The sequence below is a fragment of the Magnolia sinica genome, chromosome 8 (assembly GCF_029962835.1).
Source record: "Magnolia sinica isolate HGM2019 chromosome 8, MsV1, whole genome shotgun sequence".
Lineage (NCBI taxonomy): Eukaryota > Viridiplantae > Streptophyta > Magnoliopsida > Magnoliales > Magnoliaceae > Magnolia > Magnolia sinica.
The window spans coordinates 70,706,819-70,728,210 of record NC_080580.1 but is presented as its reverse complement, the minus strand read 5'-3'; the positions used below and the strand labels follow the sequence as shown (position 1 = coordinate 70,728,210).

Sequence of the window (21,392 nt, the reverse complement as noted above, 5' to 3'; positions counted from 1 at the left end):
AAAAATCACAGTCTTCTTTAATACTCTAGTTATCAAAGTGGCGAGATCTAAAGCTAGAATAAATCTATGTCAAAGGAAATATGTTTGTGACTAGTTAGAAGAGGCGGGAATGCTAGGATACAAGCCTGTGGATACACTTATGGATCCCCATCTCAAACTTGAGCTTGAAGAAGGAGAGTTATTGATATATCCTGACATATATAGAAGACTCGTCAGCAAGCTCATCTATTTTGACCGTCACCAGACCAGACATTGCGTTTTCTGTCAGCGTGGTTAGTCAGTTTATGTAAAGTCCAAGAGCTCCACATTTAGATGCAATTATGAGAAGCCTCGAGTACTTGAAGTGTTCACCTAGAAAAGTTATTCTATATAGATCTCATGGTCATCTTTAGATAATCAGTTATTCAGATACATATTATGCAAGGTCAAGATATGACAAACAATCGACTATGGGTTACTGCACCTTAGTGGCAATGTGGTCATCTAGAAAAGTAAGAAGCAAAATGTGGTTGCTAGGTCAAGTGATATGGCGGAATATAGATCAATGGCACACACAACTTGTGAACTTGTTTGGCTTAAATCACTTCTTGAAGAATTGGGATTCATGGTTCAAGGTCCAATGCCTTTACATTGTGACAATCAAGCTAATATACATATTATCAACAATCCAGTGTTCCGTGAGAGAACAAAGTATATATAGAGGTTGACTACCACTTCATTCGAGATAAGATCTCTCGAAAGGAAATCTGCACTCCATAAATTCCATCCCATAATCAGGTTGTAGATTTATTCACCAAAGCACTAGAGAAGTCTTAATTCAAAAGGCTTATATCCAAGCTAGACATGTATGATATCTATGCTCCAACCAGCGTTTTGAATAGCACCCGTACCGTAGCTACGACGCCACATAGCATTAGCAAATAGCGTACATGTAGTGTATGTAGCCTTGTAGCTTACATAGTGTATGTAGCGTGCACGTAGCATATGTAGCATATGCTACGCCTTTTCTTTTTTTTTTAATAAATGGTAATTATATTTTGTATATTTTTTTTGAAAGGTTATTAATTATATTTTGTATTTTGTACTTAAGACTCTCAACCTGTGGTATTTTAATTTCTTTCCAATTAGACATTATTATTTATAGTTTGTTTAAAAAGTTGTTGATGTGATAATAATTTGATTTGGTTTATGTGAATTGGCTTTTGATAAATGGTGATTAATAACTTGTTTGATCATGCTTATACTTGAAAAAATTAATAATCTTTTAGGAATTTATATATATATATATATATATATATATATATATATCTTACTATTTATCATATTTTTTTTCTATTTTTAAATTAAGAAGTAAAAGTATCGTGTCGCTTACGCTACATGCTATGCTACTTACACTACACACTAAAAAGGGTTGAACGCTAAGCAACATGCTACCGCTATTTAAAACATTGGCTCCGGCTTGAGGGGGAGTGTTAAATGGTCATATGGCCAGACTGTTTAGGCTATTGAGCTTTATTGTACATGTTTGATAGCGTTTAGGCCCAAAGGATTAGTCTTTGCTTACATATTTTTGTAATTTTTCTGATATCTTAGTGATAACTATTGTTTGGAGTATCCTCAATATAATGATAATATCCGCATCTCCAGCTCAGCAATAGTGATAACATTGTTAGCGATACCAATAACACTGGTAGTATCAGAAATTCCAAGTATCTGTGATATATCGCTACATATTGCTGACATATCTATATCACCAATATTTTCGGCTGTGAAAATTCAGGTGTTGCTTGCATCGCCAATGTATCAATATCGCCAATATTTTCAATTTTGTAAATTCCAAGTGTCACTTGAATCACCGGTGTATCGGCGATATTTTGAAAATATCGCCAATGTATTGATATCGCTAAAAATTTGTTTATTAAAAATTTTCCATTTCAAATTTCTTTAATAAGTGCGTTGTTGTATGATGAAATGCATGTTTGTGTGTGTGTGTGTGTGCATGCATGGTGGGTCTGACTCCATGGCTTAGTAGTAGACAGACTCCATTTCAACATTTAGATCATCGGATTGAGTGCCCATGTAGCGTGGGTGTGTGTAGTGTGGGTATGTGTAAGAAAAAATGTATGCACGCATACCATTTTCCCCATGTTTTCCTAATGTTTCCCTTAGTCAACTATACATGCTTGTAGGCCCCATTAAAGGAAAACTTATTATTTGATTCCTAAATATGTTAAATATACGCATCTTTTCGCTATTATTTGATTCTTAAATATGCAATGATACATTTCTAGGTATAAGCGATAATATCAGCGATATGAATATCAATATGTGTTTCCATATCCCTAGCAAGCGATACATGTAATGGTACCAATACTAAAACACTACTGATAACCTTAATAAAACTGGTGGGGGGAGGCATTGTGAGTGTAGTCATCCCACCCTTCTCTCTTCTCTTCTTTTCTCTTTCCTTATTCCCTATGTCTAGTACCTTCTCACTCTTCACACATTTTCACAATAAGGACCCTCCTGTCCTCACTATTAATGTGGCTAACGTTGTTTAGATCTCCACTTTTTTCTTCTCCCTTGGCTTATCTAGTTCATACATACATTAATACATATAAACATCCATCCATACATCCATACATACATCCGTCCACCCGTACGTACATACATCCATAAATACATACATATACATAACCAATGGCACGACTCATCCTATTTGTTATACTGCCCTGACTGCCTTTTTGTTGTCTTTTAAGCATGTTTTCATCATTTTTGGTTCTTTGGCAATCGTTTGTGTGACCTTCTCTTGCTAATGGTCCCTTGAGCCCACCTCCACCCCCACTGCATTTCTTTGTGTGCAACATTTGCCATAATATACCCCAACGACTTATTTTGCCAATTTCTTTAGAAACCAGCCATCTCCGTGCACATCTACTGAATCTTTGCTTCTGAATTCCACTTACCTTCTATTTTCTCTCCAGGTGACTTTAATATTTCCCCTTTCATATTCAACCACCTTATTATTGGGTTGTTTCTAACCGCACCTCTTCCCTTAGCTTTAGTGCACATTTCCAAGACCAGTAGCCTATGTTGCATGATTAGAGGTTAACCCAATAAAACTCTAGTCCTTGCATGTTGATCATTCTGTCCTTCCATCAAGGAAAGGTCACTCTGGTATGACTTATGAGTACAGTTTACTCTTGAAAATCACCAAATGTTCATCCCCTTTTCGAAGTAATTACTATGCCAAGTTATATGTCATCGGGAATTCAAGAATTATCTCCCCAGATTCATTTATTTCCCTAAATCCATATTCCCCACCTCTAATGCCCTCTACCAGCCTTCCCACATGATCATCTAAGCCACACTTATAAATACCCGTTCTCCATCTGGCACTTCTCACATTAGATCATCCATCAACTCCTACAACTTCCCTTTAATACTTTACTCATGTCTTATGTGAGGTGCATATGCACTAACAATGTAAATCATCTCCTCATAAAAACCAATTAGACTGCCATAAGCTCATCTCCATTCTCTTAGCCTCCACAATTAACCCTTCGAGTATTCGTTTCTAACCCACCCTCCTCCACATCAAGTACTAAAGAAATTTTTAAAGTAATGCCCAAGCTATGCAAGAAGGTTTTCATGATTAAAGTATATCTGGAAATTGGCTACATTTCTAGAGATCAGGCCAATTCTTTTATGCAAGATGGAGACTGAAAATCAGCATGTTTTTTATATAAAAAGAAAAAAGGAAAATAAAAATAAAAATCATTGCACTAATTGTTATAGGACAATATGTTGTTAATTATTGGAAAAATTAACATGTACCATTGCTTACTTACAGCAATCAACAGAATAAAAGCCAAGACCAACTCATGGAAAATACAAGCAGATCATGACAAACCAGGACATGAGTTTTAACACTGATGTAATTTAGGGCATTGGCTAACCTTGTAACGCCTTCAGAACTTCTGCTCCCAACATCCAATACCGCTTCTGATCCATTAACTGACCCATAATGGAGCTGGCACAAACACAATTGCATTAAGTAAATAGGAAGAATTAGTCACTATGATTTTTGTGTGTGTGTGTGTGGGGGGGGGGAATGACTCACATCTGTTTTCATCTCTTTGCTGGGGTCAAAAATCCGAGCAAGTATATTCACAGTCTGCATTTCCATGAATTTGCTGTTAGTGAGAACAAACTAAACTATGATCCAGTTTCTCTAAGAGTTCCGAACAAAATCAACATGATTTGATGGGAAGTAACCTTTTCCACAAGGCATTTTGACGTGTTCATATTCTTGAGTATATCAACAATACGGTCCACCACCCCGTTAGATTCAATTACTTTGCATACTTCATTGCTGCAGCATGGAAAACACAACTAAGGATTTATTACAAGTTGGTAAATACAACAAAATTCAATAACAATCTTCTTCTTCTTCTTTTTTAAAGATTATGCATTTTATTAGGGCCAAAGGCCAGAAAAAGAAAACAAAGAAATAAAGGAAAAATACAACAACAAAACAAAACAAAAAGAGAAACCATACAAAAGGAAAAGAAACTACAAACACTACAAAAAGGAAAGGATACAAGCCCCAAACCCAAACGCTCCACACTCAAGAGGCCCACTCATATAAGGACCGAAAGACCCAAGAGATGACACCCCCCCGGAAGAGCTTTGAATGTTCCTGAACACGTGGTTGTTCCTCTCCCACCAAGTAGACCAGAGAAAGGCCAGCAACGAGAACAACAACCTCCACTTGCAAGAAGAGAAGCACTCACCTGAATTGTCGAGCCAAGACCAAAAGAGGGAGTCAATCGAATCCAACATAACCCAAGAGACTCCTGCAGATCGAAGAATGCCAAACCAAACAATCCTAGAAAAGCAACAATGGATAAAAAGACGATCCACTACCTCCACCTCCTTAAGAGTTAAGACAGAATGTAAGCATTGGGGAGCACCATCTCCTCTTCTGGAGATTGTCTATCGTAAGAATCCTCTTCCTCCCTACTAACCAAGCAAAGGCTGCAACTTGTGATGGAGCACCAAGGGACCAGACGAGGGATGAACATAATCTATCATTGTTAGCGCCACAGGAAGACAGAGATAGAAGGATCGAATAGAGAACCTTCTTGACTTCCCAAAAAACCAAATCATTGAATCCTTGACATCTGACCAAATAGAGAAACCCCACAAACGAGAGAGAATGATAAGCAAGCTATCGTATTCAGAGGCAAGGAGATTCCTTGACATGGGGGAGCCCAAGCCATTAACGAAAGAAAAACATTGGTCAACAGTAATGTTAGCAGAGGGAGAGAGGGCCGCCAGATCTAGGAAGTCGACGCGGAGCGGGGAATCCCCACACCAAATGTCCTCCCATAATCTAACTTAAGAACCATCCCCAACATCAAACCTTATCCCACTAGACAGCTTGGGGGCAATCCAATAATTGGCTTTCCAAACAAAAGAGGCGCAATAGGAGAAAGAATCTTTAGTCCACCAACCCATAGGAGAAAGCTCATATTTGGCGGCGACAATAGAGCGTCACAGACTAGTTTACTCAATACCAAATCTCCAAACCCACTTGCCCAAAAGGGATGAGTTAACAAGGTCAAACCTTCTAATATCAGCCCCTCCTTTAAACGAACAACAAACATCTTTCCAATTCAGCAGGTGGAATTTGTTGTCGGAGGCTCCACCTTGCCAAAGAAAATCTCTTCTGAGACTATCAATGCGCTCGAACATAGCCTTGGGGCGTATAAAAAACAACATGAAGTAGAGAGGCATGCTAGAAAGGCAAGACTTTATGAGGGTGAGCCTACCCCCTACAGAAAGCAGCTTGTTCTTCCAGGGGTTAAGCTTATGCTCCATTCTCTCCACAACTTTTTCCCAAAGATGACAAGCGGGTTTGGCCGGGCACAAAGGAAGACCCATGTATGAAGAAGGAAAGGCCCCAGTTGAACAACCAACGATGTCAGCCAGAGAAGATAAATCTTCCTAAGAAATGTGAACACCGAGAATCTTAGACTTAGATAAGTTGATTTTCAACCTAGATACCAACTCAAACCAACAGACCAATACTCTCAAGTTAGCCACCTAGAGGAATCAACTTCACGAAACAAAATTGCATCATCCGCAAATTGCAAATGAGAGATATGGGTAGGGAAATTAGCAACAGAGACTCCTCTGAAAAGACCAATTGATTGCCCTTTAAAAAGTAGCCTACCAAGAGCTTCAGAGGCAATAATGAATAGAAAAGGGGAACGAGGATCCACTTGGTGCAAACCACGGGAGGATTTGAAGAATCTAAAGGGAGACCCATTGATGAGCATTGAGAAGGAGGCTAAAGAAACACAACGGTGGATCCATTGCCTCCACTTGGTTCCAAAACCCATCCTACTCAACATGTAGTCAACAAAATCCCAACGAACATGGTCATAAGCCTTTTTCATATCTAATTTCCAAATTATGCCCTTAGTTCCTAATTTATAGCAAGAATCAAGACACTCATAAGAAATTAAGGCACTATCCAGTATCTATTGACCTGAGATAAAGGCACACTAAAAGGCTGAAATCACCTTAGGTAATACTAAACTTATCCTCTTACTCAAAATTTTAGACACAATCCTATAAGGACCCCCGATCAGGCTAATAGGCCTAAAATTTTTTAGAGAATTCACACCAGAGCATTTAGGAATTAAGGCAAGGAAGGTGCAGCCTAACACCACAAATAGTTAGAACCAAAAATAAAAAAATAAAAATAAAAAAAATAAAAAAATCAAACATGAAATCAAAAAGGTAATCAAATCCCAAAAAGATTAAAAGAACATCGACAAAAATTCGTCCAGACCCAGGGCTCTATCACGCCCCTAATTTCCAAACAACCTCTTGCTTTCTCAAGCCTAAAAGGGATTTCAAGGCTAAAAGCCTCCTGAGGGGATAACGAATCAAAATCTTGATTCTCTTCTGAGGGGCTGACCCTATCTTTCATCAGATGGCAGATTAACATAATAATCAACAATAGCCTTTGCCATCGATTTTTATTAGAGACTCTCTTGTCATTGATAAGTAGGGAAGAGATGCAATTGGACATAGCTCGAGCACTCACTATACCATGGAAATATTTAGTATTCTTATAACCTTCCTTAACCCAAAATGCTCTTGAGTGTTCTCGAGCGTTGGCGCAATTTGATCTTTGGCTCTCTAACTCTAGAAGAATGGTCATCAAATAACTTAGCTTTGGAAAGGCAATCTTCTTCTAACAAGACGTCATCAGATAACTTAGCTCTGAAAAGGCAATCTTCTTCTAAGAGGACGGCAGCTTCTTACTTTAAGTCCAAGGCCTAGATTTCCCCAAGAATCGCATCCATCTCTTGTTCCCAAAAGTCAAAGACTTCATGCTTCCAAGAGGCTAACTTGGATTTAAGCAGCTTCATTTTCTTAAATAAAACGAACCCCGCATCACCCACAACATGAAAAGACGACCACCAATCAAAGACTAGGGAGCTAAACCCTTTTATCTCAAGCCAAGCTATCTCAAAAGAGAAGGGTTTGGGTCCACAACTTACCTCATCCACTTCCAAAAGAATGAGGTTATGGTTGGAAATAGGTTTAGACAATCCCCTCTGATGGGCCAGGGGATACTTCTAGATCCACAACAATAAATCTGTCCAAAAAGGGCATGGCCGAGGGGATTGCCCATTCTAACAAGAGAACTAAATGTTGCCCATCAAGAGATCGAAAAGATCGTGCTTGAGGGGATCCATTCATTGAAACTACGCAGGCTATGAGTTATCTTACCACCATGAAGCTTTCCATGGGAAAAGTGGATGTCGTTGAAGTCTCCCCCTATGCACTAGGGGAGTTGCCATGTATCCCAACTGAAGAAAGCTTGTCCCAGAAAGAAGGACGCAGAGAGGGGTCATTCAGACCATAGACTCCCAAAAATATCCGCCTAAAACCAGAGGAAAACACATTAAACGAAAAACACCCCACCTAAATATCTTCTTTGCACCAAAGGCCGCATAAGAAGAATACCTCTGGAGGCCCCCTACAAAATCCAAGGAAACCCAATCAACCCCCTACCAACTCCAAACAGATTTGACAGTGCCTATGTTAACCGATTGAAGTTTAGATTCTTGGAGCACAATGATACTAGCTTTAAATCTAACACGCAAATCTTTAACTAGGACTCTCTTCTTGGGGCATCCCAAACCCCCTAACATTCCATCAACGCATCTTCAATGGGAGACAAGTCTAGCCCCACGCCCTTTTCTACTATTTCTCATAACTAAGACGGCCTTATCACACCAGGTTGACACCCAAGTTAAGAAGCTCCTTGCATCCTTTGGAGGATCTGGGGAAGGGATAGTGACCAACAATGTTAGCTAGTTGAATACCTCTATTCCATCATTTGGAAAACAACGATACAATAAACATTCCTGTTACCAAAAACTACACTAAATAATCTGCCAACATGGCAAAGAGCCCCCTTAACTCATCTCTTGTTTTAACAGTGTCCACCATAATCTAAAAACTCTCCATAGAGGAGGATCTGCGATTAGGAATACCCGAGAGAGGTTGGGCATCGTGAGGTGGGACAAAAGGCCAGTCTTATCCAATGTTGAGCTCCTGAGGGAGATAGCAAGGTCAATCGAGAGGTGGGACAAAAGGTCGATTAGGAGGACAAACTAGCGAGACAAGGAGAGAGGTCCGTGAGAAGTGATATCTGGAGCCTGCAATTAAAGGCGACCAGTCGAGCAAGCAACTGGGTGGCTCTCGAGGTGGAGCCAAGAGGAGAGATGTTCAAGGAGATGACCTTCGAGCTATTTGTCTGGGCCAAGGCATTAGGAAAGTGTCTCAAGAAGGGAGAAGAGAAGTCTAGGAGAATCTATTTGAATGTCGTGAAGGGGGGTACATGAGAAGAGAAGGCCAAAATGGGGATGAGGATAGGGAAATAGAGGGGGAGGCAACATTTGGGAAGGATGCAAGGAAAAATGATGCTATGGAAGACGTCGGGCATGTGGGACTGGTGGTTGGGTGTCAGCCGGTCAGCGATGAAGATCGAGTGAGGCCTCCAAGAAGAGGAGAAGGGCAGTGTCTCTCTTAGAATTTCTAACGTTGTATGTGGAGGCCTTTTCTAGAGTATTGGTTGGATCTACAGTTCCAAAGGGCTTTGGACCGAGGTAGGAGGGGTTATATGTCAAAACAGTTATGTAACAGCCATTATTGGCTGGAATTGTTACCTCTGTAAGAACCACTTCTCTCGCGATCATTAAAGAAGTGTGTGTGTGTTCTCCTCCTCCATAATGGTGATCTTAAGACAATTCTGACCTATCTTGTGCACAAAAGAGGGATTAAAAACTATTGATTAAAACGTTCTTGACAAATCAAAGCTCCGTGGGCCATTTTGAGGGAAATTTGAAATGGAGGTGATGCTCATTTTTTCACCCAAAAAAAAAAATAAAAAATAAAAAATAAAATTATTCAGGCACACCTGTTGAAAACTACCTCTCCAACTAATTCCAGGGTCAAAAATGTCCAAAAACAATCATATTATTTTTAATAAAAATAGGGCCCAACACCATTTTTTTCATTTTTCTTTCAAATCTGTTCATTTCTCCTCCTTAAAGTGATCTTAAGGCAATTCAAACCTATCTTGTGGACAAGAGAGGGATTAAAACTTTTGATTAAAACGTTTTCAACAAATCAAAGTTTCGTAAGCCATTCTGGGAGAAACTCCAAAAAGAGGTAAGTGCTCATGTGCTCATTTTTATTAAAAAAAAAAAAAAATTGTTGCTGAAAATAGTTTATATTTAGAGTGGAAGATCAAATCGACCACATCTTACTAGAGGTGGTCGATTTGGTACATTTGAGTGTTGCCCCCCACAGATGTAGGATGATTGCATATATAATAGCATACCTTAGATTTGTCACGAATAATTTCTGGATGAATAGTGAACTATGAGGGGAAGACCCCAAAAGAAGTATTTTTCTCGTGTTTAATATTGAATGTGGATGCTTCCTTCAAATATAAGATGATTAGATGTACCATACCTTAGACTAGGGATCTTAACCTTATTTTATAAAAATAATAATAATAATAATTATTATTATTATTATTATTATTTGCTAATTTTCAGATGAACAATGAATAAAAGGGAAACAAACATTTAAAAAAAAAAAAAAAAAAAAACTCTTCAATATTGAATTTTGATGCCTCCAATAGATGTAGGATGATTAGATATACAACACCGTGCCTTAGATTACGGGTGTTAAGCTCTTTTTATAATTTTATAATTTTTCTGAATTTTGGATGAATAGTGACTAGAAGAGAAAAAAAACCCCTAAAAAGAGTTTTTTTTTTTTATGTATTTAATATTGAATTTGGATGCCTCCAATAGATGTAAGATTATTAGGTTTACCATACCATGCATTAGACTAGGGACGTTAACCTCGTTTTATTATTTTATTTTATTTTTTCTTCTGATTTTCTAATGAACAATGGCTATGAGGGAAATTTTCAAAAAAAGATGTACAACACCATGCCTTAGTATAAGGATGTTAAGCTCATTTTATATATATTTTTTTATAATTTGTTTAATTTCGTATGAATAAACATGTGAAAATTTATTGCTTTTTTTAACTTTATCTTGATGATACATAAGTACAATAATTATATTTATCTGTTTATACTTTTTGACAAGTGAGAAGTTTGATTTGTCTTCGTTTAGAGGCTTTATAGTTAAATAAATTAAACTTTACTACTTTAAAGTTTACACTTTACACGTTAGTTTGGATTAAACTCGTAGGGGGTAGTGAGAAAATGACCGACCAATTAGGAGATGGAACTAGAACTAGAACTGGCAATGAGGATATTGGATCGCAACATTGTGAGAGGGTGGGTGGTACTCGGCACTCAATGAAGTGCAACTATTTTGGTAGAATGATAATTGATAAAATCATGCGACTCAAACAACATTTGGCATATCAAAAGAAGCAAGTTGCGGGGTGCAACAGTGTGCCAAGAGAGATAATCCACATGATGCAACGAATTTGAGGAGAGTCGATGGGAAAAAATGTTATCTTGTAGACAAAGAAGAATGATGTTCTTGATCTGACCCAAACAAGAGGTGTTTGGTCCTAATTATATGGAAGCTAGAGAGCACAATAATGTTGAGTCCGATGAGGATTCAAATTGGGAGGTCACAATGGTTAGGAGAGAGTGTGCACACCACTACTGAAAATGAAGAGCACTGGTGCATGTTTGGTGGGAGGGGGTCTGTACATGATTAGGGGGAGGATAGTGAGAGTGGTACTGGGAGTAAGGCTGGGAGTGGGGGTATGTTTAATGGATAACAACATACCTTCAGTCGAAATGAGAATTCTTCACGTGTTCCCCCTATGGATGATGATATGGATGTGGTGGAGCCCGGGAGACCCTCGTGTGATCCGATTCGATTTAGAAAGAAGACGACAACATAGAAGAAGATCAAACAAATATGGGCTCTAACTATCGTTGAGAAGTCCGGTAGGGCAGTAGCCAAGCTATTCATACATGGCAACACAACTTGAATGTTACCAACTCCTCATACTGCCAAGTGGTGATCAATGCAATTGCAGAAGCAGGCAAATGATTAAAGGCACCCACAACTAAAGAGATTAGGGAGAAATGGACAGAAACAAAGTATCAAGATGTGAAGGTATGCCTAGCAACATTTAGACCCATATGGCAAACCGAAGGATACACAATTATGCACGATGGTTGGACTGGCCCAACCAAGCATAGCACGATCAGCTTCATAGTATAGTGCTACTAGGGAAATGATGTTCCATAAATCAATCGACACATCATAAACAATAAAAAATATTGAGTATATTTTTGCCTAAATGGATAAGATGGTAGATAAGATTGGATAGGAGAATCTGGTGCAGATTGTGACTAACAACAAAGCAACATACAAGTCTATAGGAAGAATGTTGATGGCAAGAGAACATTTATTCTAGTCACAATATGTTGCACATTGCATCGATCTCATATTAAACGACATTGAAAACAAAATGAGTGTCACAACAATGGTTTAAAAGGGTAGACAAGTGACGGCGTTCATCCACAACCATAACCAACTAGTCATTAGAATAAGGTTCACGGACGGGACAGAGCTACTTAGGCATGCAGCGACTAGATTTGAGGCAAACTTTATAAACCTTGAGAGTTTAAACTAACACTGGAGGGCATTGAGCAAGATGCTTGCTTCCCAGGAATGGTCGAACACAAAATATGGGCAGAAAGCATCAAGGACATTGATTAAGATTATGGCGACCATCAAGGATAATAAATATTGAAAAAAGCTCGCAAACAGTTTCAAGGTGCTGGAACCCTAATACGAGTCCTACGTCTTGTACAATCCAACGAGATACCTACCATGGGCTTCCTCTACAATGTCTTTTTTGAAGCGAAGCTAGCTATGCATCATGGTTGTAAATATTACACAAATTACTAGAAGATAATTGATAAGTGATCTTCATGTGGTAGTGAAACTCTTTGCTATTATGCACTTATTGTTGTTAGTTATTACTCAATTATTTTTATTCTATGATTACTTAAGTCTTTGTTTTTTAATTATTGTAGTGTAGGACACTAACTAAATCAAGATACAAATATGCTTCTTCATTTGTCAAGGATGATAAGGTTTGTAACAACCTGAAGAACGTTACAAAGAGATTAGAGCCTGACCTAGGTATGTAGATAAGAGCGTTGAACAAAGTGAGTTCAAGTCTTAAATTAATAGTCTTTACTTTTGTTAATTCAATGCTTAAAATACTATAAATGTTTTAATGTATTGTATTGTCCATAGTTGGAAGTACATACACTTCACTAGGTCAGCTTCGGAGGTGTGCTTACACAAAGGGCAATCTCTAAGACATCTGAGTAAGAAACTCAAGTCTTATTAGTTATTAATGTTATTATCGCATAAATTATCTTATTAGTTGTCTTATTAAATAAATAAATAAAAATTGTACCGCTGATTTGTAAGATGGATTTTGGAGAAAATGCAAAGGTTCTTAAGACAATTATGACTAAAGTTTTAAGCTAGACAACTTCTTCCTCTTACTGCGAGAGGAACTGGAGTTGTTTTACACTTACCCATTCAAAACATAGGAATAGATTGTCGGTTAGAACATTAGATCAGCTCATCTACATGCATTACAACATGAAGCTACGACTACAAAATGCAAGGCATGTGGTGAATTTGGTTGACAAAGGTGACTGCTGTCCAATAAGCTTGAACAACATTTGTGATGAGGACCCGCTTCTACCTTGGTTGGAATAAAGGGAGAAACAAGTAAAAGTGGACAGTGAAGAAGTCGAGATGCACAACCCAGTGATACGCACGGGGCATTAAGAGAGTCATGCAGTTGTCTTAGACCCAGAGATGGTAGACTTAACCTAAGCTACCAAGAAGAAGAGTAAAACCAGCAACTACAAGACCGATATGAATGATCATGGCAGTGATGATGATGATGATGCACTAGCTTCTTATGTAGTGCAGCACACGGGGGTACAATAGGCTACATATTGCAAGGCCGATTAGGATCGATGGGGTAGAAGAGGTCGAACTTATGAGTGTATAGGAATCGTGATATAACCAGCCGGGGCGGGGGGGAGCATTAGTAGCATTTAAGGAGAGGAGCACCAAAAGGTCCATGACATTAAACGGCTTAAAGACAATATGGATATGGCCATGGGTAATATAGGGACTAGGGAGCTCGTCGAGCCGCTTTCACGTTGGGCCAGTCATGGTCAATATATTCCATATGGATACACATTTAAATCCAAATCTGAGTTATTTGCTGTCACAGTCTCAACAAAATGAGTATGAGCAGTGGTACTAGAGGCAACTATAGTACAAGTAGGGGGCAATGGTGGGGACCTAATGGCTAATGATTATGGCATTGACACCGGTGTATATTCTTACTCGGGGATGGGGTCGACACAACAAATGCCTAATGAGGATCGTGATCAATCATCCTCAAGTTTCGATAACTTGGTGTTACCCCATGGTTTTAGCCATCATGGATATCACAAGCCACAACCGCAAGATGATGATTACAAAGGCATGGAGGTTAAGCAACCATGGGCAGCAACATTTTCACTTTGGTGGTGATTGATTGGTAGAGAGTTTTTACTTAAGAATCCCTCTTTGTTAGGTAAGTACTTCTCTACACACAAGTCCTCTATATCCACAATACACCGCTCCCAAGCACACACTATTCGAACTTGTGCTTAAAATAATTCCTCTAACCAACCATCAAGGAAGGTGCAATTAAATTATGAAACTCACGCAGGGGAGTTAATCAAATAATACTATTTTTTCCCTTAGGATGACAGGACAAGACGAAAGTCTGGGCCAATTCAACTGATGTACATGAGGTAGGTAATAGTAATACCCTAGACATGAGATATTTGATATTACAATCATGCTAATATATTTATCAATGATATTAGATATTTAAGAAATTAAATATATGAGTTTTGCAATTAATTCAATGCATAAAATCATCAAATAGGCTGAGACAGCATTCTCACCAAAGAGTGAACCATTATGCTATCATAAACATGGTCAAAACTAAAGACATTTAGGATTTTTCTAGATTTAAAAATATTAAAATAAAAAAATAAAAAATAAATAAAAAAAATAAAAAACCGGTAAAAACTATGTTTTACGAGATGCCACATCTTCAGTTTGCAAGTGATACCCTCTAATGTTGCGATGTAGAAGAGGAGAAAGTGGATAATAGGAGGAAAATAATTAGGTGCTTTGAAGTAGTGACAGGCTTGAAGGTAAATATCCAAAAGAGTGAAATGTTGAGGGTGTGGGTGTCCAAGGTGTCAAAGCTTGAAGAACTGTTCGGCTATATGTCAGGCTCTTTTACTTCTTCGTATCTAGGCCTTCCTTTGTGTATCAACAAACCCGTAGTTCATCCCTAGGACATGGTGATTGAGAAAGTTAAAAAGGAAGCACTTAGGGTGGAAGAGCCAACATCTCTCCTTGGGAAGGAGATTAACCTTAATCAAATCTGCAATGGCAAACTTGCTTCTATATTGTATATCTCTATTTAGATGTCCTAAGGTGGTAGTGGAAAGATTGGAGAGGTTGAGGGATTTGTTGTGGTAGGGAGTAGAGAAGAAAAATGTTCATTTTTTGAATTGGAAGGAGGTTTGTCTGTCTTATGGGGGAGCGGGGGCAGGGATTAGGAAGCCGTAGATTATGAATTTGGCTATGGCGATTTGGGTCGAAAGATGATAGTCTGTGGAAGCAGGTGGTTATGTGCAAGTCTGGGGTCCAGGAAGGGGGGTGGTGGACCAAAGATTCCTAATTATATAGGGCCATTAAACTTTGAAAAAATGGTTGCTAGGCTAGGTGTTGGATTTTGATGACATGAAACACAGTGAAATAATAATTTTTTAAAATGTTAATTTTAGTTAATTGACCTACGAATCCCCATCATGATCAAACCATATTTCCATAAACAAAAACAACCAATCATCACATGTCCATACTTGACGGATAAATTGATCTGGTTGTTGTTGCCAATCTCCCAGTCGAGGGAGTCTCTCCCAGATCTATGCAAGATTTAGAAGGATGAGAAAACTCATCACGATCTTCGATAGGGGCTAAGATCTTACTCGAGCCGTCTAAGGAGAGGACCCCCATGCCCAAGGGAGGGGATGCATGTTTGATGGGAGATGGGAGAGGTGAAAACACCCACCCTCTCTCTCGCTCTACGACGGGACGTCCAAGGGGGCTTGGACGTTCTAAAGTTTCTCCAATTCTCTCCCTCCTGCATAGGATTTTATATAGGAGGAAAGTTAGCGTTTCAAGTGGAGAAAAGATCTGATACTCCACCACCCTAGAAATTCCGACTAACCCATTGTGAAGGGAATCTATTTACCTTCCTAATCCATATACCCTAATCATCCAAATCCTTCCATTAGCCACGGTCACCAAGCCGGGCCATCCCATGTAGCCCCAAGGTCTAGTTCATTAGGTATTAACCATTGGATATACAACAAGCAAGGTTTAAAAGAAATCAACAGTTAAAACTCTAATGATTGAAAACTCACAATTAACCAATCGGAAACCATAGAAGTGTGAGCCAGCCTTTAGAACACTTACAAATTCATGTGTACCCTATTGTGAAGGGAATCTATTTATGTTCCTAATCCATGTACCCCAACAGTCCAAATCCTTCCACTAGTCACGGTCGCTAACCCAGGGCCATCCCATGTAGTCCCAAGGTCTGGTTCATCAGATCTTAGCCATTAACATGGTTTAAAACAAAGCAACAATTAAAACTCAAAGCTAATGGTTGAAAACTCATAATTAACCAATAAAAAACCATAGAGGTATTGGCCAACCTTTAAAACACTTGATGGACGGTCCAAACCCCAAAGATCAAGCCACATACTAATGTCTCGGGTTAACCAAGTGGATCCCTTGTCAAATCGTATGAACTTTGACAACCCTGATGTAACCTCCCAGCCACACTCTTCAAGGTAGCCTCGTAAAGTAAGCCAAAGATTGAGATCTCTCCATCCACACATCCTCAAGTCTAAGGATTTGATGGAGCTAGTACAACCACAAGTATACTATAGTCTGGGCATGATGGGTCTCTATGACTAGTACTTGCAAGCGATCCTACCAATGTGACTGATCAGAAGTCCCAAGCCAAGGTATCATCCATGACACATTCACACATTCATTTGAGGCAAGGCAAAGGTTTTTTTTTTTGGTTAGCTTGTTAGTACATCCCACTAGCACTTGACACTTCACTGTTAGCCACCCCTACTAGGGATCGATACCAGGCAAAGGTATTCTGACACCAAGTGCAACCCAATGGTGAAAACTGTCCATCCTAATACAAAGTTAGTCCCCTTACATAAGATGACCAATCTAATAGCATAAGGGCATCCAAACACTTACGTGGTCAAGGCTAAGGCACTGAGATCCATGGATCACATCTCTCTAGTCATATACCGACATATCCAATCTCAAAGTGCCCAAGGACAACAAATCCTTAATCACAAACATGTTCCACACACAATTAACTTGGACAATCAACAAATGATCATATATAAAAGGTCACATAACAACATAAACATTAGTTTTCAAGGGCAACACCCTAACACTAGGCCCTAAGTTTAAGGAGGGTATTGGGTTTTTGTTGGGGCATGAAAGCAGGATCCATTTATGGGAAAACATGTGTGAAGAGGAGAAATCTCATAAAGAGGAATATCCAAGGCTAGCCAAGCTTTCCTCTGGTGTGAATATTCCTTGGCTAGGTGTTTTTCCTTAATAAGTGAGGGTGGTGGTTTGGACCTCCCTTGTAGAAGGAGCTTGTCAGTTGAGGAAGTGGAAAACTATTTGGCTGACGAAGCATCTCCACAGCCTTCATCTGTTGGCAGACAAGCGAGATTGTATGGTGTGGAACAAGGACAGACCGGGCGGTTTTCTTTCTGGTCATTTTACAGGTTGCTGCATGGGGCCTCTCACAGGATGCATGGTGGGCATACTTTCTTTGTCTGCCATTGTAGATGGCAGCCCTTACGCGATTGGTGGGAAGGAATAGAGTGTTAATAGTCGACAACCTTCAGAAGAAAAGGATGGATATCCCCAATATCCATGTCATGTGTATGCGGAATGCAAAATCAGTTGACCACCTTTTTATTCATTACCCTTTTTCTAGAGGTTTGTGGATGGGTTTCCTTAGAAGCTTCAGGATGGAGTGGGTCATGCCAAGATCCATCGAAGGCCTCTTTCTAGAGTGGCAAGGGGGGAGGTAGGAAAAGAAGGTAAGATGATATGGAGGTTTGCCCTCCTTGAGGGTATTTGGGCTCTGCATGGTGAGAGGAATAACCAATGCTTTCACAATCAGAGTGGTTTGGTTTTGGAAGTGTTTGGGAAAGCTAGGTCGGATTTGTTGGGGTGGGCTTCTTGTATTGAGTTCTTAGTAGGTTGTAATTTATGTCTTTAGCTGGTATTTCAGCTCTTTTTAATAAATTATTGTTACCTTTCAAAAAAAATCTACAAATATACAAGGGCAACAATGGGCCAGACCGCCCACCCGACTCAATGAGCCCAACCAAGCCTTGGGCTAGGCTTGGACCTACTAGCTTGGTCTGTGGGCCAAGCTTGGGCCTTGCATGCATGGCCCGCATCAATTTGCGCTCATCATTTTAGCCTGACCCAGCCCGACTGTTTTTGTATGTACACGTGTTATATCATACAAATATGTCATTCAAACCCTCATCCATCATGAAAATAGTGCGGGTTTCATTCCCCTATTTCTTTGTGCATGTGGCCCACTTTATCGATGGATAGATTAGCGATATTCAAGTAGAAAATAAGGATTTTATCAATTCTAGGGCTGGTTTGGGCCCTGGCACAACCAATTTTTTTGGGCTCGGGTTTGGGCCTGCTATGCCAAGGCCATGCCAAGCTTGGGCCAGGCTCGGGCCTTGGGTCTTTAGTGTTAGGCTAGGCCTAGGCCTAGCTTGGCCTAGCCCATTGCCACCCCTATGAATACATCTCCGCGAAATTCATCAGCACAAATGTGCGCCTATTGAAGATGCACATACATAGGATCTGAAACTATTTTAGAATATCAATAAATCACCTGAAAGCTAGCCTCTCCAAAGCATGCGCAACAGAAACCCTAACAGCATCACTATCATGGCCTAGTAGCTGAACAAGATGCTGGACAGCGCCAGCTTCCTTGAATGAGATCCGCATATGTTCATTAATAGCTGCATCAGCGATAGACTGTGCAGCCCTTGCAATGGCTGATTGATCATCAAGTCCAAGAATCAAAACTAACCGAGCAACACCATCCATCCATGGCAAAAGAGTATGCTGATTGTCGGGAGGCAATTCTAATTGAGGTTTCCTTCCATTTTCCAATTCTATAGCTCCAATACGTGCAAGAAATTGCTGCTGCGTACGTCCAACTATAGCATTCATTTTAGCTTCTTCCATGTTTAAGCCCTCATCTTTAATATTTAATCCAAGTAGTAGTTCGGATGCACCAAATCTTGAAGGGCTTGATGAACTCCGCTCCAATTCGGTTCCATCAGGTAAAGAAGGCCATGAGTGAGAAACGGGCCTGAAGGATTTATAAGCAGCTGCACCAATTATAGGGACTAGGAGCAGACCCTCTTCGAGGATAAGAATTCTATGGTATTCGTCTTTGGCCATTTCCAACAGCACACTTTTCGCTTCTTTCCTAGTGACATTAGATCCTTCTCTGCTTTTTAAGATCTCTGCCTGCAGCCATTATTCATTGATTAAGAAAAAAGACGAAAAGAATAGAGTATATAGAATCTAGCATTCAACTATCAATGCACCAAAGTGATTAAAGCCCTTATGACATCTGACAGAATGAAAACTGAAAATGCAAAATAACCCATCTACTCAACATATGCCAAAAAGGCAATTTTGAGGGAGCTTTGATAGGTGCACACGTGAGTGCAATAAAGCTCATGTACACGCCAGACATGTACTAGCATGGCACACAGAGAGATCCAATCATCCAACCTTTTCTGTTTTCCCAAAATTAAATCTGGTCCACTCAGCATGCGGACCCCACCATTGAAAGCCGGTGGACGTGTTAGAAAATTTTCTGCCAAGTTTTTCAGTGCCGTACATTTATTTTCAAACTGTAGCACACCTGATCAGTGGATCGATCAACTTTATTCTTCATCTAGGGCATCAACAAAGTGGTGCAATTCTGAAGGATGGATTAGATCTTGGACCTATAGTGCCATCTGGCACATATGTGGCGCATACATGAGCTTTATTGCACACATGTGGGCTTAGCAAGATTCGTTTTGAGGTTAAATGCATGAGATAACTCTTCCTACAACTAACTAGTCCAACTAGTTAGCTACATCTAGTCAACATCTGACATAAGGAAATCTGAAAATGCAAAATAGTCTTAGTCACATATCCCATTAGGGAATTTTGAAGTTAAATGAATGTGAAAGGGCTTTCTACAAGCAACTAGTCCAACCATAAAACAAACAAAATTAGCTATGTAACTAGCCCTCCACTCTACAGATAACAAGAAAGCAGCACAAGGCTACATGAAATACTTGATCTGACTCTCCCCTCAGAAAGGTGATGCATAGTCAACTGCAACAGTTCAGCACTAAAGAATTTGTGATGGTTTTCTGTAGTATCCTTACCAACAAGTCTATAATATAGTTGCGCAAACAGTGAAGGGAAGCGGCAACTCTCAGAATGCTAGCAAATTTAAACTGCTAATCAGCTATGAAACGGAAGCAGGAGCGCACAATCTTGTCTTGTGATGAAATATAAGCAAGAGAAGAAATCTCAATATCGTACTGCTCTCAAGTATAACAAAAATCTACTTACGTATGCTCCAGAGTGCATAAGGACAGTAGGTTCATCAAAATCAGAATAGGAATGGTGCCATTAAAAGTTTCAGTTGGTCTTTGTACAAGTTCAAGATATCCTTAATTTCCCAAGAGAAAAGACACGTTTTCCCCTTTCATACAGCTCTATGATTTTTGTACAATAGCACACCACATTGGGGCCCACAAGGTCCAGATCATCCACCATGCATCCAAACAGTGCCCATCACGTCAGTCCAATGATTAGCACCTTCAAAATGGCAATTAAAAGATAAAATAGTCAAGGTCCAATCATAAAATAAAGCGCCAAGAACCATCTCATCAGTGTGATTTTAGTACAATCACCCTTTCCAGGATAGAGCCCACAAGAAGGGCAGTCATGATCATTTGACCATGCAGCCATGTGGGAGCCATCATGGATCAGCCAGGGGTGATGGGTCTCAAGTGAACAAAATCCACTCCTACTTAAGTCAATTTGGTCCAGTGATGATAACATCCATACCTTGGCCCACCCATGAAATCGCCCGAATTTGCGAGGATGGATGGTCCAGATCATCCATGGGAAGCACCAAAGATAGGTGAACATACCAAATCTGATAAGTACAGTTGGTTAGAGTAATAAAGTCCCTTGATATACATTGATACACCACACTCTGACAGCTTAAGCTTTTGGAGTAAATGGTTGTTTAACATGGTATCAGAGCGGAAGGTCCTCTGTTCGAATCTCGAGAGCAGCAAATATGCCTCACTAATATATTATTCTCCCACGGGGGGTCAGGAAAATCAGGTCCGGCCTAATAATTCTCCTTTGTCCAAGACTTGTAGGTAACATCTGTAGAGCTTGGGGAATCATCCAAAATATACGACAACTTGTCACGGGCTCCTAAAAATACTTTTACAGATTGTGCCCATTGAAGATAGTTGTCACCATTCAACTTAA

At 39.6% G+C, this 21,392-nt stretch overlaps 1 protein-coding gene across 5 annotated transcripts in view; it reads right to left on the bottom strand.

Moving 5' to 3' along the window:
• Window positions 1-21,392, bottom strand: part of LOC131253408 (uncharacterized) — a 53,609-nt gene that overhangs the window by 19,874 nt on the left and 12,343 nt on the right. For all 5 annotated transcript variants that reach the window (XM_058254384.1, XM_058254386.1, XM_058254385.1 and 2 more), the window contains exons 4-7: window positions 18,697-19,343; window positions 4,279-4,375; window positions 4,124-4,177; window positions 3,960-4,033 (exon numbers count right to left, since the gene is read on the bottom strand). In XM_058254384.1, the coding sequence (XP_058110367.1) occupies window positions 3,960-4,033; window positions 4,124-4,177; window positions 4,279-4,375; window positions 18,697-19,343 (872 nt within the window). The remainder of the gene's footprint in view (window positions 1-3,959; window positions 4,034-4,123; window positions 4,178-4,278; window positions 4,376-18,696; window positions 19,344-21,392) is intronic.